At 41.9% G+C, this 18,233-nt stretch overlaps 2 protein-coding genes across 2 annotated transcripts in view; one reads left to right on the forward strand and one right to left on the reverse strand.

The window, feature by feature from the left end:
• The window catches only part of rhobtb3 (Rho related BTB domain containing 3), a 130,947-nt gene extending 130,727 nt beyond the window's left edge, over positions 1-220 (forward strand). The window contains exon 12 of the mRNA XM_078565499.1: positions 105-220. Coding sequence (XP_078421625.1) covers positions 105-220 — 116 coding nt within the window. The remainder of the gene's footprint in view (positions 1-104) is intronic.
• Positions 71-16,739, reverse strand: glrx (glutaredoxin (thioltransferase)). Its single transcript, XM_078565511.1, has 3 exons — positions 16,116-16,739; positions 5,195-5,311; positions 71-244 (listed from the first exon to the last, which is right to left on the reverse strand). Exons 1-2 carry the CDS (start codon positions 16,320-16,322, stop codon positions 5,201-5,203), a joined length of 318 nt encoding a protein of 105 aa, XP_078421637.1. The 5' UTR covers positions 16,323-16,739; the 3' UTR covers positions 71-244; positions 5,195-5,200.
• Positions 16,740-18,233: the final 1,494 nt, after the last annotated feature.

Consider the following 18,233-nt stretch of genomic DNA (forward strand, 5'->3'; position numbering starts at 1 on the left):
GAACTCAGACTCCACCAGACAGGATTTCAAACTAGTTCATTAAAATAAGACTCCAGTGGCAACAGCAATATTAATTTCAATCTTTTTATTACATTTATATGCAGAGGAAGAGCAAGCGTTTGTGGAAAATCACAGATGGCCCTCAAGCTCCTACTTGCAGGAGCTGACTGAATACAGGCATCACATTCACTCCGGGAGATCTCGTTGTACTCTCATGTAACTCTGTTAACCAGGCCTTGGATACCTATTGAGGGTAAAAGATGGACATTTATTAAACCTTGTGCTATGTTAGCAAAAAAGAAAAAAAGGGACAAAAGCAACTGCATCTCAAGCTCAATGAACACAAGCTTGAAGAAATGCTCATTCATATTCACTACAATATTCTGTTTGTTCTGTTGGCATGCAGTTTTTGGGACAAACCTAACCACATCTTGGATTAGTTCTGGAACACCTTTTCTAACATTAAGACAAATAGCTCCACAGTCTTCCGTCAATAGTGACTTTATGATTGCACCTATATAAATGGGAAGAATGGTATTAATATATACCTTCTTATCCATCTTGCTGATAGGTCTTAGACACAATTAGTGATGCCCATCCTATAAATAGATGATTTTTACTACTTACACATATTTCCAAGTGAGATATTGTGATCGATGCGATAGGTAGTTAACTCAAATACAACATTGCACTCTATGCTCCACAAGAACTGGGCCATACTACAGGTGGGCAGGAGCACAACTCCAGTTACCTCATATTTGAAAATGACAATGTTGGTGGCTTGCTTTTTTTGACATTGTTAGAATCGCAGTATGGAAAATATTCTACTAAGACATAACACTTGAGAATTGCAATGAAGAATATCCGCAATGTTTTATAAAACTTTACCCAGCTGGAGACTTTTCAGTTCATCTTGCATAAACTAATTAACTACAAATGTCCTCAAATCTCCTGTGATATTAATGCAGCTAGTATTGCAGTGGTAATGTAGTGCTTATGCTTAAAAGTTATTATATCCTTTCTACGGGAAGTGTGAAACCATTGTTGGAGCGATGCAAACCCAATTCTACCATTTATGAATAATTGACATTAGGCAATAAAAACAGAAACCATTCATATACACATCACTCAGCATTTTGTAAAGAGGGCAAAAATACAGTTTAAATCTTTCAAGGATGGATCCTTTTGTCAGACACAGGGATTACAAACACGGTAAACTGCAGAAAAGGCACTTCACCCCAGACATGAACTCATTGCTATTGAAATGGTGACTTTCTGATGTGCATTTCTAGCATTTGCAAGTTCCAGAAGTATTAAATCTCTGTAGTTAGTTAATATATTAACTAACTACAGAGTAAGGAATTATTTTTATATGGGCGACTATTTTTATATAGGGGGTCATTTTAAAATTACCACAGAAGAGAGAGTGTTGAGGAATTTATTTAAAGCATGCAAATGGCTATTGAAGCAAGGAATGTTTGAGACAGACTAGAATGCATCCTTTAGATTATAAAATGAATAAAATATTAAGCGAAGGATGATGGATGAGAGCAGAGGGGTGAGATTAGGATTACTCTAGCAACAAACCCACACAGACAAAAGGGCTACTTCTGTTCTACGATCAGAACACATTCAAACATTGAAATAGATATTCATAAAAATTTATGAAAAGCTATAAATTTTCTCTATTCATTTAAATAATGTGGGCAATGGCTAGGCCAGCATTTATTACCCATCCCCAATTACCCTCGAGAAGGTGGGGGTGAGCTGCCTTCTTGAAATGCTGCAGTCCATGTGGTGTAGGTACATCCACAGTGGTGTTTGGGAGGGAGTTCCAAGATTTTTGACCCAGCGACAGTGAAAGAACGGTGATATCTTTCCAAGTCAGGATGGCGTGTGGTTTTGAGGGGAACTTCCAGGAGGTGGCGTTCCCATCTATCTGCTGCCTTGTCCTTCTAGAAGCTAGTGGTCATGGGTTTGGAAGGTGCTGCCTAAGGAGCCTTGGCGAGTTCTTGCAGTGCATCTTGTAGATGGTGCACACTGCTGCCACTATTCAGTGATGGAGGGAGTGAATGTTTGTGGAAGGGGTGCCAATCAAGCAGGCTGCTTAGTCCTGGATTGTGTCAAGCTTCTTGTGTTGTTGGAGCTGCACTCATCCAGGCAAGTGGGGAGTAATCCATCACACTCCTGACTTGTAGTTGGTGGACAGGCTTAGGGGAGTCAGGTAGTGAGTTACTCACCTGAATTCCTAGCCTCTGACTTACTCTTGTAGCCACAATATTTATATGGCTAGTCCAATTCAGTTTCTGGTCAATGGTAACCCCCAGGATGTTGATAGTGGCGAGTTCAGCGATGGTAATCCCATTGAAGGTGCAGAGGTGATGGTCAGATTCTCTCTTGTTGGAGATGGTCATTGCCTGGCACATGTGTGGCATGAATGTTACTTGCCAAGCCTGGATATTGTCCAGTTCTTGCTGCATTTGGACATGGACTGCTTCAGTATCTGAGGAGTCGCGAATGGTTCAACCATCATTGAACATCCCCACTTCTGACCTTATGGATGGAAGGTCATCAATGAAGTAGCTGAAGATGGTTGAGCCTAGTACACTACCCTGAGGAATGCCCTGGAACAGAGATGATTGACCTCCAACATCCACAACCATCTTCCTTTGTGCTAGGTATGACTCCACCAGCGGTGATTACCCCCCCCCCCCCAAATTCCCATTGACTCCAGTTTTGCTAGGGCGCCTTGATATTAAGGGCAGTCACTCTCACCTCACCGCTGGAGTTCAGATCTTTTGTCCATGTTTGAACCAAGGCTGTAATGTGGTCAGAAGCCCAGCGATCCTGGTGGAACCCAAACTGAGTGCTAGTGAGCAGGTTAATGCTAAGCAAGTGCCGCTTGATAGCACTGTTGATGACCACTTCCCTTGAGAGTAGACTGATGGGGCAGTAATTGGCCAGGTTGGATTTGTCCTGCTTTTTTTGTAAAGGACATACTTGGGTAGATGTCAGTGTTGTAGCTGTACTGGAACAGCTGGGCTAGGGGCGCGGCAAGTTCTGGAGCACAAGTCTTCAGTACTATTGCTGGAATATTGTCAGGGCCCATAGCCTTTGCAGTATCCAGTGTCTTCAGCTGTTTCTGGATATCACATGGAGTGAATCAAATTGACCGAGGACTGGCATCTGTGATGCTGGGGACCTCCAGAAGATGCCGAGATGGATCATCCACTCGGCACATCTGGCTGAAGATTGTAGCAAATGCTTCTGCCTTATCCTTTGCACTGATGTGCTGGGCTCCTCTATCATTGAGGATGGGGATATTTGTGGAGCTGCCTCCTCCAGCAAGTTGTGTAATTGTCCACCACCATTCACAACTGGATGTGGCAGGACTGCAGAGCTTAGATTGGATTCATTGGTTGTGGAATCATTTAGCTCTGTCTATCACTTGCTGCTTATGCTGTTGGCACCCCCCCTCCTCCAAAAGGTACACCTGGTGTTGCTTCTGGTACACCCTGCTGCACCCCTCAAATGGACTAGGGTTGATCCCTTGGCTTAGTGGTAATGGTAGGGTGGGGTTATGCCTGGCCATGAGGTTACAGATTGTGGTAGAGTACAATTCTGCTGCTGCTGATGGTCCATTGTGCCTAATGGATGCCCAGTCTTAAGTTGCTAGATCTGTTCAAAATCTGTCCCATTTACACAGTGGTCAATGGTCTTGGTCTCCACAAGAACTGTGCGGCAGTCACTGCTACAATACTGTCATCGACAGATGCATCTGCGGTAGGCAGGTTGGTGAGGATGAGGTCAAGTATGTTTTTCTTCTCACCACCTTCCACAGACTCAGTCTAGCAGTTATGGCCTTTAGGACTCAGCCAGCAGTGGTGCTACCGAGCCACTCTTGATAATGGACATTGAAGTCCCCCACCCAGAGTACGTTCTACACCGTTGCCACTCTCAGTGCTTCCTCCAAGTTGTGTTCAACATCAGCAGGAGCTTTCCTTGCCCATGTTTGACCTGATGAGACTTCATGGGGTCCAGAGTCAATGTTGAGAGTTCCCAAGCTAACCCCCTCCTGACTGTATGCCATCGTGCCATCACCTCTGCTGATGGGACAGGAACATACCCAGGGATGGTGATGATGGTGTCTGGAACATGATCTGCAAGGTATGATTCCATAAGTATGACTGTGTTCATCAGTTGCTTGACTAGTCTGTGAGACAGCTCTCCAAATTTTGGCACAAGCCCCCAGATGTTAGTAAGGAGGACTCTGCAGGGTCAACATGTCTGGGTTTGCCATTGTCGTTTCTGGTGCTTAGGTTGATGCTTGGTCTGTCCAGTTTCATTCCTTTTTATTGGCTTTAAGTGGTTTGATCCAATTGAGTGGCTTGCTAGGCCATTAAGAGTCAACCACATTACTGTGGATCTGGAGTCACGTGTAGGCCAGACCAGGTGAGGACAGCAGATTTTCTTCCCTAAAGGAGATTAGTGAGCCAGATGGGTTTTTTTAATGACAATTGTTTCATGGTCATCATTAAACTTTTAATTCCAGATTTTTTTTTTTATTGAATTCAAATTCCACCATCTGCCATGGTGGGATTCAAACCTGGGTCCCCAGAGCATTACCCTGATCTCTGGATTACCAGGCCAGTGACAATACCACTACGCCACCACCTCCCCATTTGTTGTACAGAAGAGTATGGAAGCATAATGCATGATATTCAGCCATGAGCTTGTATGACAATGAGAACAACAGCTCCTTTGAGTGCTATTGTGAGCACAAATCTCCTACCACTTCATGGTGCTGCTTACTTGTACAGAAGTACATAGCAACACCAGGCTTCCCAAGCAAATGTTTTAAAACAACTGACTTTTTAAATTTAGCTATGAAGACAAGAGCAATTTAACATATTAATCTATGCTTGCTTTTCCCCATCACCCAATCAGTTAATTTTAAATTCAAGAAAAAAATTTCTTGAATCACAATTTACACATTATTCTGGTTTGTACTGTAGGTTAGTTTGTCTTGGTTTTTTTTTGTTTTCAAACAGCAGCTATATATTTTCTAGTAAAATCATCGTGTCTGTTCACGAATGGCCTTCTGGCACCAGAGCTCTAACATGTAACAGATGCCACCCGGAGGTTGGAGATTACATTGCATACTCAACACAATTCCAGCGTCAGCTTATTTTACCTGGGATTATATGACACCAATGGCACTCAGTTTCTCTTTCAGCAATCCGTCCTTTTCCAGCTGCTGAACATCTGAACCACCTCCAACACATTCACTCCCAATGAACACACGAGGCACCTGCAACAGAATCAGTATTCCTTTTAATCAAAAGGGACTACTCGATTTGCACAATTAATACTGACCCTCAGCTCTCTTTAGATTCATCAGTAAGCAAGAATCTTGTTCAGATTGGTAGTTTCTATTATCGGCAAAAAAGTAGAGACTGCAATGACTGACACCAGTCCAAATAATAGCCTTGCAAAGGTAATTGAATAAGTAGGACAAGTAAGCCTCTTTGAGAATGTGACAAGCAGTGTAGATGAAGGGGTACCAGTAGATACAGTGCATTTAGATTTCCAAATGGCATTTGGCAAGGTGCCACATGAAAGGTTACTATACAAGAGAACTCATGGTGTTGGGGGCAATATATTAGCATGGATAGAGGATTGGCTAACTAATAGGAAACAAAGTCAGGATAAAGGCATCATTTTCAGATTGGCAAACTGTAACTGCCACAGGGATCAGTGCTGCAGCATCAACTATTTACAATTTATATTAATGATGAGAGTGCGAGCGAGCACGAGATACATGAATCAGGCACAGTAAGTAATCAGGAAGGCAAATGGAATGTTGGTCTTTATTGCAAGGGGAACGGAATATGAAAAGAGGGAAGTGTTGCTACAACTCTACAAGGCATTGGTGAGACCAGTACAAATGATCATGTTCATGGCATTTACCACAATTGCATGATGCAAATACATCAATACATATAGATTGTTGATATATGGTTGTATGGGCGGGGTGGTGGTATAAGAAGTTGCTTGATGGTTGACTCCCTTTGAGAAAAAAAAGATACACACGAACCATGATGTATCCATAGGAAAGAAAGCAGGGTCCTTTTGTTATATACCAAAATAATTACAGGTAATTATCATACATGAGCTTACACATTTACATGGGAGAGCAAGGAGGACTAGTATTAAGAGCAGTACCTGAGACTATCTTAAGAGCATAAAGATGTGAATAATGGTCAAATATTTGCCACTACATTATGACTTAAGAGTGTCTATCAAGGAGAAACCTCTTCAACTTGTACAAAATTGTGTCAAACTGGTTCGCAGATCCAGGGGCATTCAATTTCACATCTAGGCGAGTGTGTCTTAAGTATTAAACAATTTTTGGATTTTGTTACAATCTCTGTGGAGACTGAATTTTCAAAAAACGATTTGAACTCCATTAGTAGCTGAAAGAATGACATGGCAGATTTCACATTTTAAAAAACTTTTACTGTAATAAATTACTTTAAAATAACACGTATTTATACTTTAGCCTATAGAAAGTAACAGTCCCCTTTTATGTTCATTATCCATTGCACTCTCCATGGAATCATAGTCCTTTTAGCAAACAGCCCACAGTTACTCCCAGCTTCCAATGGGCTCCTGGATCCCAGTTTCACAGAGTAGTAACTTCGGGTGACTGTCTGGAGGTGCTTTCCTCAGTTTTTATAGAGTTTCTTAAATCCACCAACAGCAGTAAAGTCTGTTCCGATGATTATCCTTCTCTGGCCATACTAGAACAAATCGCCTGGAATCCATAGAAGGCTGCGTCACCTTGACTAGAGACCATCTCCTTCCTGTACCCAGTTGCAATAGTTCACAAAGTCAAGCAGCCTTTTCTTTCTGCTGTCTGTGATAATCATTGATTTGTAGGGAAGCCTGTAGTGCACTTACAAAAATAGCTACCTCTGTTCTTTCCCATGACAACATGAAACATAACCTTAGATACAGGTAGAAAAGCTAATTAGCTATCCTTGATCCCAACTCCCTTTCACCCTAGAAGTAAATGGACAATTTACAGAACAACGGCTTACAGCCGATACCAACGTCACCATTCTAGGGCTTTGGGAGATTGGAGTCTATTCATGGTAAAAGTAGACTGCTGCCATTGTCTCCAAGCATAAATACCTTGGATCTTCTTAGTAAAACAACCTAAGCCTACCTTTGACATTTAACAATCAAACCACCCAAGCTTACATTTCAGACAAACTGCAGAGCAGGTCACATTACCCCCTTTATAATTATAAAGCTCACAACTTAACAATTGACCAGATGTACAGTACTGGAATTTCTGTTAGGGTTGTTGTGAATGGCAGAATTCAACTGAAACATTTTCTCAAAAAAAGGGGAGGGCATTTTGTTAAAATATATGTTAGAGTGAATAAGTTTTGTTTTGAATCCATTCATGGGATGGGGACATTGCTGGCTAGGCCAGGATTTATCCTTGAACTGAGTGGCTTTTCAGAGGGCAGTTAAGAGTCAACCACATTGGAGTCACATAACCAGGTAAGGATGGCAGATTTCCTTCCCTAAAGGACACTAGTGAACCTGATGGGTTTTCCATTTCATGGTCATCATTTGACTTTTAATTCCAAATATTTTTATTGGATTCAAATTCCACCATCTGCTGTGGATTCGAACCCGGATCCCCAGAGCATTACCCGGGGTCTTTGGATTACTAATCCTGTGACAAATATCACTACGCCACCACCTCCCCAGTGGTCAATGTTGTCAAAGTCTGCACTGCAGAAATTCATATCCTATTCTTCTGTAACAGAAGAAAGCTATAAGTTTTTGATTAGTGGTACACATACATTGGAGGCAGTTCAGAGAAAGTTCACCAGGCTGATTTCTGGGATGAAGGGTTTGTCTTATGAGGTAAGCTTGAGCAGCTTGGGCCTATGCTTATTGGAGTTTAGAAGAAAGAGGTGATCTTCTTGAAACACACAAGATTCTGAGGGGGCTCAATAGGTTAGATGATGAGAGGAGGTACCCCCTCATGGGGGATTCTAGAGCCGAGGCGCAGTTTGAAAATAAGGGGTCTCCCATTTAAAACATGAGGAGGAATTTCTTCCCTCAGAGGATCATTAATCTTTGGAATTCTCTACCCCAGAGGGCAGTGGTGGCTGAGGTCATTGAATATATTTGAGGCTGAGTTAGACAGATTGACAAGGGAATCAAGGATTATGGGGAATAGGCAGGAAAGTGGAGTTAAGGTAATAATCAGATCTTATTCAATGACAGAGCAAGCCCGAGGGGCCAAATGGCCTACTCCTATTTCTTATTCTTATGTTACATAGATCAATGGACAGTTCCCTTAGATTGGAAGGTAGCTCATGTAGTTCCTATTTTCAGAGGAGAGAAATCAAAGCCAGCAAAGTAGAGGCATTTCATTCAGACATGCATTATTTGAAAGCTGCTTGACAGAGTCTCTCTCCAACCAACCCCCTTCCCCCACCCCTCAAAACCATACAACAAAAACCAAAACAAATTGTTTATGATTGCCAGGAAAGAGGAGGAACTATTAGAAATATTCAGCTTGGCTTCCAGAAAAGCAGCTTGCGTTTTACAGAATTGATTAGATTTCTGAGTATAGCACTAGGCTACTGGATAAGGGAAATCCAGTAGAGATGGTCTATCTAGACTAAGAAAGCTTTTAAAAAGGTAATCACAACAACAAAAAAAGGATTCCTAAGCAAAATTTGACACCAAGCCATGAAAGGAGGTAATATGGCAGATGAGGTTGTATTGTAAGGGGCATGTTAAAAAGGAGAAAAGAGAAGCAGAGGGATTTAGGGGGAATTCCTGAGCTTGGGGCTTGGCAGCTGAAGGCACTGTCGCCGATTCTGCATTGAATAAAATCAGGAATGCAAAAGGAGGAAGAGACCATGGAGAAATTTGAAACTAGTACTTTGAGTCAGTGAGCACAGATGAGTGAATGGGACTTGGTGTGAGTTAGGACATGGGCAGCAGAGTTCCACATGATCGGTTTACAGAGGGGAGAACGTGGGAGGCCATCCAGGTGTGTTTTAGAATAGTCTGTCTAGACACAAAGGATGAGGGTTTCAGCAGATGAGCTTCAGAAAGGGCGATATTAATTAGGTGGAAAGAGATGGTCTTAGTGGTGGTGCAGGTGTAGTCAGAAGTTGCAAATAATCTGGTTCAGCCTCTGACAGCTAAAAGAAAAGGATAGAGTTTGCGGCAGGGACTGAAGAATTCTGTTAAGTAACATAGTATCTTGTGCCAGCGGATATGGAATTGGCTCCAGCTCCACAACAAAAAACAGTTGACAAGCCTGGATTATGTTGCCAATGGTGCAGTATGCATGGGCTCTGCATACCTTCAAGAGGCAGCTGAGCCAGTTCTTGACTGGGAAGGAGGTTGCACTGTATACAAGTGGATTGCTGGTTTTGATTGCCTGAGTGATTAAGAGGGACATTTTTGACCTAACTGGCCCCGGGTTTTTAGGTACTCCTAGAAGATTACAAGACTGTCCAAGAGAGAGCAGCAAGGAGTTGCAAGGGTATAGTCATACTGCAGCCATCATGATTGTGCAACTGGCTTGATGGACCAGCTAGTATTTTCCTGTCCATTATTTTTGCTCAATTAAGTCATAATGGGAGGAAAGGCTCTGGGCAAATGAGTCTTATCATTAGAAACCACAATGCAAATTCTCTGGATTTACAAAGGCAGCCACCAATTAGTCCCAGTGAAAACACTGGCCAGATTTACCTCTAACATTGAGATTGATTATACAGTACATAAATTTGAGTCTAGTGAGCTAATCTCACAATCAGTAACTTTCCTACATTTTAACTAGAATAGACTGCAGTGAGCATAGTGGCAGTTCAGAAGCAACTGGTCATTTTCTGTCACTCAATAGATAATTCCTGATACCTTAATTAAACTCAGCTGCCGATGCTTGATTTTGTCTGCCATGGATTAAACATCTACACACACGTCGATATGCATTTGTTGAGCTGTTTTTTTTTTAAAAGAACGCATTTATCCGAGGAACGTAGTAATCTCTGCATTACTCCTGGTACCACACGAGTATAGAAATAGAAGGATAAAGCAGATGAATGCATGACCGGAAAGATAGTGCAGGAGGGAGGACTTTAGGATTCCTGAGAGGTTTGTACCAGCTCTGGAGTAGATGAGACCAGACGGGTTGTACAGAGCTAGGACCAAGTTCCTCGCGAGGAGATTTGCTAGTTCTAGTGGGGAATGTTTAACCTAAATTGGCAGGGTTGTGGGAACCAGGAGATAATTTCAGAGGAATATCAAGATGCGCAGAATACTGGGAGAGACAGATAGCACTAGAGTAAGATTGGGTCAGAGGAAAGGACAAAGTAATAAAGTCTAAATTAGGGTTCCATGCTACAGGTGCATATTGCCACATAGAAATATGATACTGTGACTATAACAGAGCAAAGGAACAAAAGAAAAGGGTGCAATTACTTTGCTTGCTGTGGTCTAGCTAGTGGGAAAGATATAGGGAAACAAATTTGCAAGGTAATTAGAGAGTTGCAAGAATTATGGAATACTTATAATGGGAGACTTTACACTATGATTATCCTAGTCTATGTTTTGATAATTAAAGGGCTGAGGGACAAGAATTTCTACAGTGTTCAGGAAAAATTTCAACATATGTTTCCATATGTTTCCAGCCCAATGAAAACGGAGCTGAACTTGGTTCCTGGGAATGAGGTGGACCAAGTGAATCAAGTTTTAGTCGGGGAATATTTAGGGGTCAGCAATTATTGTATTAGACATTTTAGGCTGGCTATGGAAAAGGGCAAGGAACAATCCAGAGTAAGAATAATTCATTCAGGGAAAGCTAACCTCAATGGAGTAAGAATGGACCTGAGCCAAATAAATTGGAATCAAAGGTTGGCAGGCAAAACTATAACTGAACAATGGGTTGCCTTTAAAGAGATAGTTCAAATACGATAAATGTACACTCCTACAAAGGGGAAAGGTAATGCAAACAAATACAGAGCTCCATGGATGACAAACGAAAGAGATTATGAAGAAAAGTGTACTTATGACAGATGTCAGTGGACAGTACAACCGAGAACCTAGCTGAATGTAGAAGATTCAGAGGAGAATTGAAAATAAAATAGAGTATGAAAAGAGACTGACAGCTAACATAAAAGGGAATCCCAACATCTTATAAAGGCATATACATGGTAAAAGGGTGGTAAGAGGAGGAATAGGACCAATTAGGGAGGAAAAAAGAGGATTTATGCACGAAGGCAGGGGGTATGGCTGAGGTATTAAATTAATACTTTGCATAGAAGAAAATGCTGCACAGATCATGAAGAAGAAAGAGGTAATTCAGGCACTAGAAGGGTTTAAAATTGATGAGGATGTATTGGGTAGGCTGTCTGGGCTTAAATTTGATAAGGGACCAGATGCAAGATGAGATACAGCCAAGGATAATGAGGAAAGATAGAGTGGAGATTGCAGAGACACCGGCCATAATTTTCCAGTCTTCCTTAGACTTGGGGAGGTGGCAGAACACTGGAGAATTGCAACTGTTGTACCCTTGTTAGAAAAGGATGTAAAGACAAGCCCAGCAACTGAAGGCCAGTCAGTTTAACCCTCAATAGTAGGGAAGCTTCCAGGAACAGTCACTGGAGCAACTGTGGTTAATTAAGGAAAGCATGCAAGGATTTGGTAAGGCTGTCCTATTTAACTAACTTGCTGGAGTTTTTGGTAAGGTAGAGGGGTTGATGTGGGTAATGCTGTTGATGTGGTGTATATGGACTTCCAAAAGACATTGCTCAAGTCTATTGTGCAGTCCTTTAGCAAAAGTTAGAGCTCATGGAATAAAAGGGACAACAGCAACATGGATACGGAATTGGCTGAGTGACAGGAAACAGTGGTGGTTAATGGACGTTTTTAGACTGGAGGAAGGTTTGTACTAGAGTTGCCCAGGGATCAGTGTTAGGACCCCTGCTCTTCCTGATATTAATGACCTAGACCTGTGTGTACAGGGCACAGTTTCCAAAGTTGCCAATGATACAAAATTTGAAAGCATTGTAAACTGGGAGGAAGATAGTGTAGAAATTCAAAAGGACTTTGACAATTGGTAAAATAGGCAGATGAAATTTATTGCAGAAAAGCACGAGGTGATTCATTTTGGTAAGAAGAACGTGAAAAGACAACATAAAATAAAGAGTACACTTCTAAAGGGGGTGCAGGAGCAGAGGGACCTGGGCGTATATGTGCATAAACCATTGAAGGCAAGAGGACAGGTCAAGAGCACAGTTAACAAAGTGTACAGCGGCTGGGGCTTTATTAATAGGGGTATAGGGTACAAAATTAAGGAATTTATGTTAAACTTGTATAGAACACCAGTCTCAACTGGAGTATTGCATCCAATTCTGGACACCGCACTTTAGGAAGGATGTGAAGGCATTGGAGAGAGTCCAGAAAAGATTACGAGAACGATTCCAAGGATAAGGAACTTCAGTTACGTAGATAGGACTGTTTTCTTTCAAGAGAAGGGAGAGAGGAGATTTGATAGAGGTGTTCAAAATTACCAGGGGTCTGGACAGGGTAAAAAGAGGGAAACTGTTCCCATTGATGGAAGGATAGCATACAAGAGGGCACAAATTTAAGGTAACTGGCAAAAGAATCAATGGGGAATGAGGAAAAACCTTTTCACGCAGATAGTAGGTAGGACCAGGAATGCACTGAGAGAGTGTGGTGGAGGAAGGTTCAAATCGAGGCATGCAGGTGGGAATTTTATTGTACTCAAAAGTACGTGCAGGGCTACAAGGAGACACTAGGCGGATTGCTCCTTCAGGGAGCTAGCACAGAAAGTATGGGCCAAATAGCTTCCTTATGTGCTGTAACCATCCTGTGGAAACAATGAGTGTTAAAGAAAACTTTGCAAAAGAATTGTTTTATTGACATGACTATGCAATGTTTATGAGCCTTTCAAAAAGTCCCAATCAGCAAATGGCATATCTTATTCCAATCAGCAAATGCAGCAACTTGCTTAACTAAATTAGGGAATGCATCTAAAGCCAATGATTCACACCACTGCAGTTTTCCTGCATCATTTCTTTAACGTCTGAGTGGCAGCAATGTGAAAACTGGCTGAAATAGAGAATTGTGATTATCATTACTTTCAGTTTTATTGCTTACCAGCTTTCAGCAAGGTTAACGGCAGACCACAAAAGTCCCCTGAAAATATGGAGTGGCATAATTAATGATACAAATCACTCACTCCATAATTTCCTCTCTTTTGCACCGTTCAAGATTCCCAATGTCTTGGATGGTGCAAGCCTCCAAGGAAAATCAGCCAAATTAAGAGCAGCTTTAATGTACTGAAGAGATGCGAATTCATGGGCAAGCAATCTTTCCTGAGTGCTAAATTATGCTCCAATTGACACTGATGATTAGAATCAATGTAATTCTACAAACAATCTTCCAACTAAATTTTCAACTTCTACTAAGATAAAAGCAAAATACTGTGGATGCTGGAAATCTAGAACCTGGAAAAACTCAGCATGTCTGACAGCATCTGTGGAGAGGGATATCCCTCTCCGCAGATGCTGTTAGACCAGACCTGCTGAGTTTTTCCAGGTATTTTTGTTTTATCACTTCTACTATCTTGTTAAACTCACCAGCGTTGTAACAGTCAAAATGAACAGACTGCAGCTTTATATTCCAGGCAAATTGGAGCCAGGACCTATTTCTGGAGAGGCTATCCCATGCCTCATGAGCTACATTTAGCTCTTCTGTTTCTAAAGGCTTAACTACAGATCCAATCCTTGGCACCATCAGCTATGATAATCCTGAGCGTAAATGGCCCAACCTCGAGTCAAATGGAAGTGGCACATTCAAACCTGGAAAGCAGAAAATGAAATTGTAAGGTTGGCCACCGCTCACCTAATTTGTGGGCTGCCAATCGAGCTTAAATAGGTAAAATAGGGCCAGTTTCACGAATGCACACTTTTGACTAGCAGTCAAGGTTGCATACTGGGGAACACTTATAATTTCCCACCGTATCCTTTTGGGAGTTAAAGCTTTGTGATGGAAGGGCAATTTAATAAAATTGGTACTAGTGCAAACGTCAGACCATCTGACCTGCAAGATGAAACCAAATGCATTAATATATGGATGAATATTATGTGCACAGGTTAAGAATGGCCTGTGATCAGTAAACCAGTTCTTCAGTGCATTAGCCACAAATGGAATTCCAGCTCCCATGTTGTGATGAGCAGCATTAGATGATAACAGTGAAAAGTGGGAACCAAACAGCTGGAAAGATTAGAGTTTGATATGAAATTCAGTCAACTGTCCATGTTAAATTACACCACTTGCTCAAAAAGCAAGCAGTCACAATTCAAAGCAGAATTTTATTTCAGGTCAGTCTTGCTTTACCTCAAGCTTACATGCTGGGGGGAGGGGCAGGTGGAAGGCAGAAACACTTGAACATTGCACTCTTATCTTCCTACAGATATTCTCCATCCTGACTTAATGGGGTACAATTTCATTCACAGAAGGAAAATAAGTTCGACATTTTCAAATTCCAGTAAAAATCAATAATACTGGTACCAGTAATACTAGGAATTCCATTTTAAGGTAAGGCAAGACCTGTTCAGACAAGTTTTACTAGTACCCTTCATTTCCAAGTTTTACTTTTTTTCCCCTTTGGGAATTGACATCCTCTGGTACTTAACCCACATTATTCACCATTGATAAGTTGCCTATTGGACCATATCCATTCCAAATCTGCCATCACATGCCCTTCCAGCAGGGCCACTGACTAATTTGCTCTTCCAGATGCAGTGGTCAATTCTGTTGCCACCACATAGCTAACTCTGCGCACACTGGGGACTAAACTGGAAACCTGAAACTTCAGTGAACTTTGTACCACAGCTCAAGCTCGCCAAATGGAGGCTCGAATATCTAGATTAGGTTGATACGCCAGTCATGGAATATACAGTACACTTAAAAAGTAACTTCTTGTAGAAAGAGCTTTGCGGGGTCCTGAAAGACACTAGATAAATATTCAGCAAGTGCTACAATGCTTCTGTCCTATGGGTACATTAGATGTTACTGAAAAAGGTTAACGGCGTACTTATTAATTCACAAAATGGACCGGCAGTTTACAGCAAGAACAATGTACAAAGAGACAAAGAGTTTCTGGGGATTGGTGAGCTGCAAAACGAACTGACGTCACTTTCAGCCCGGGGCTGACATGTTGTGAATGAAGAAAAATCAAAAAATGCTGACATAAAGCTGGGGGCAGAAGGCAGACCTCGCCCGAATGACTCTGCAGATTGAGCTGTGTGCCGCCAAGGTTCCTTTTTGCTGGTGAAAGGGCCCGAGAGACAGCAACAATGTGGAGTGTTAATAATTAGTGTGACACTAGACTGGAATCACTGACACCGAATCAGTCCTAGTAAAATCACAGGCAGGGAACTGGAGCCGTCCTTGTTGACTGTGCAGGGCCCTCGCCATTTAAAGCGGATACAAAGGACAAGGAAATCCCCTGCAGCCTTCAGAGTTGCGTGTATGCAGAACCCGAGTAACGTCTATATAAAGAGAAGAGGAGCCCAACATGGCCATCAGATGCAGCAGCTTCACAATAAAAGAATCTTTCCCCATTGCATAAACAGCAGGAAATCCGATCACGAGGAAGGTTAACAGGCTTATTTAGTTCGGGGTGGCTTAACTCAGCTATTTTCTCCCAATGAAGCACCTTTATTATTAGGTTAAGTGCGCTATTGTTAATGTTTTTTCTTCTCAAAAAGAGATGTTGTGAAGATACAATCCCCACCTTCTAATAAGGCTGGACAGAGGGTGAGGGGCGGTGGGGACGTCAGTGATAATCTCACTTCCCCACCTACTTCATTCACTTCAAATTGAAATTGACTATTTGCAGTTTGAAGTGATTATATTACACTAAGGAAATCACTGAATGCCTATACAGCATTTTACAGTTTCGGATAAATATATAAAGTAGATAGCTTCCGAGATTCACACCAGCAGAGACAATGTCCCTTCCTAAATAAACTCACTGTTCTGGCTCCGGTTTTTTTTTGTAGGTAATCTTGGATATCCTTCATTTCGGAATGGCCGCTAATATCGTAGATCTGCAGCCGGCCTTGTTTGAAACTGTAGCTGTTAAGCACATCTTGCGCTGCTATACAGAAAGGACAAGTCGCTTTAATGAAAAGAACCACTTTGTCAGCTTGGATTTTGCCGTCCACATATTCCTGTGCCATTCTCTTTCCTTTCCCAGTCACCTCAATGACTCAGCACTGAACACAAACTGCTCTCCTTCTTCTTCCTTTATAACAACTGGGAGGAGTTAGAAGTTAACTGCGTTTATTAAAATCATTCGGCAGACCGCGACCTACACTGAAAGCGGAAGATTTTTTTTTTGATTTGAAAGTTGATTGTTTCAGTTATTTGTTTTCCGGTCGTGTTTGCATCATCAAGAACATCAAATCAAAAAATTAGAAAATTGTCGTGCACTCAACTTTCCTTCCAAAAAAATGTGGTAAAATTAGGGTGACGACTTAAATAGAAGAGAAATTTGGGCGGGATGTAAATTCCTTACGGCTGGTTTTCTGAGACCACTAAAGATGAATTTCATGCCACAGTTTCCGGCCGTGCCCACTATATTGCGAAAGCTGGAAATCTGCAAAAACACAAAATGCTTGAAATACTCAGCAGCATCTGTACAAAGAGGAGCAGATTAAATGTTTTAGATCAATGACCTGCCATCAGGTCTGGAAGATTTTGCTCTCTTACAAACTTCTTGTCCTGTGCTAACAAGTCAAAAAAAAAATGTTCACAAGAAGTGCCAATGCCTCTTTATCAAACTGCACATATGCATTGAATCTCCTGTTCCCAGTTACCCACCCTTCGGTCCACTACATTCCTGTTTACTTGACACTGTCAGTGCTGGGAGAGCAACATCACCATGAGACCCAGGAGGTCCCCTCACCAGCTTATCATGCAGAATGCACTAACAAACTCAATTTTAACACCACCTTAATGCCAGCAGAAAATCAGCCCTCCGATTTGTGTGTCAAGCTGTTTTTTTTTAAATCTTACTATGTACTGTGACAAATTTAAAGGACATGCTATAATTTTGAGAAAAAAACATTTCATTTTTATCTTAGATTTAAGTGAGCATGGAAGGGGCAAAAATTCTTGGTTCTCTTTGAAGGACATAAAATGCGTTTGGCATATTTTGCCAAAACCAAAATGGGAAAAGGGTCAGGTGAAAAGATTAAGTGAAAGAAAACTAGATACAAAGATGCAAATAGAGGCAAATAATGGAGCAAAACAACACCTGACTCTATTCCAGCACTGGTAAAGTAGATAAATTGTGTCATGAAGTCAGCGTGAAGAAAGTTGCTCTGATTGGCTCTCCAGAACCACCCTTTCTACAGGATGGCACTGCACTTTGACTGATAGGAGATTTTATTGATTCATGGGATGTGGGTATCACTGGCTGGGCCAGCATTTATTGCCCATCCTTAATTGCCCTTGAGAAGGTGTGGTGAGCTGCCTTCTTGAACCGTTGCAGTCCATGTACAGTTAGGCTGGGAGTTCCAGGATTTTGACCCAGTGACAGTGAGGGAACGGTGATATATTTCCAAGTCAGGATGATGAGTGACTTGGAGAGGAGCTTCCAGGTGGTGGTGTTCCCACCTATCTGCTACCCTTGTCCTTCTAGGTGGTAGCAGTCGTGGGTTTGGAAGGTGCTGTCTAATCAGGCTTGGTAAGTTGCTGCAGTGCACCTTATAGATGGAACACACTGCTGTCACTGTTCGTTGGTGGTGGAGGGAGTGAATGTTTGTGGATGTGGTGTCAATCAAGCAAACTGCTTTGCCTGGATGGTGTCAAGCTTCTTGAGTGTTGTTGGAGCTGCACTCGTCCAGGCAGGTGGAGAGTATTCCATCACACTCCTGACTTGTGCCTTGTAGATGATGGACAGGCTTTGGGGAGTCAGGAGGTGAGTTACTCACCACAGGACACGCCTCTGACCTGTTTTTGTAGCCACAGTTTTTATATGGCTAGTCCAGTTCAGTTTCTGGTCAATGGTAACCCCCAGGATGTTGATAGTGGGGGATTCAGTGATGGTAATGCCATTGAACGTCAAGGGGCGATGCCTAGATTCT

This window comes from Cetorhinus maximus, chromosome 2 (assembly GCF_964194155.1).
Source record: "Cetorhinus maximus chromosome 2, sCetMax3.hap1.1, whole genome shotgun sequence".
Lineage (NCBI taxonomy): Eukaryota > Metazoa > Chordata > Chondrichthyes > Lamniformes > Cetorhinidae > Cetorhinus > Cetorhinus maximus.

Excerpts from the sequence above, each read along its gene's own strand:
- glrx (XM_078565511.1), bottom strand. The coding sequence starts at position 16,322 with ATGGCACAGGAATATGTGGACGGCAAAATCCAAGCTGACAAAGTGGTT. Across the intron at positions 5,312-16,115 it reads AAAAAACCGGAGCCAGAACA|GTGCCTCGTGTGTTCATTGG; the intron begins GTGAGTTTATTT and ends ATTCTGTTGCAG.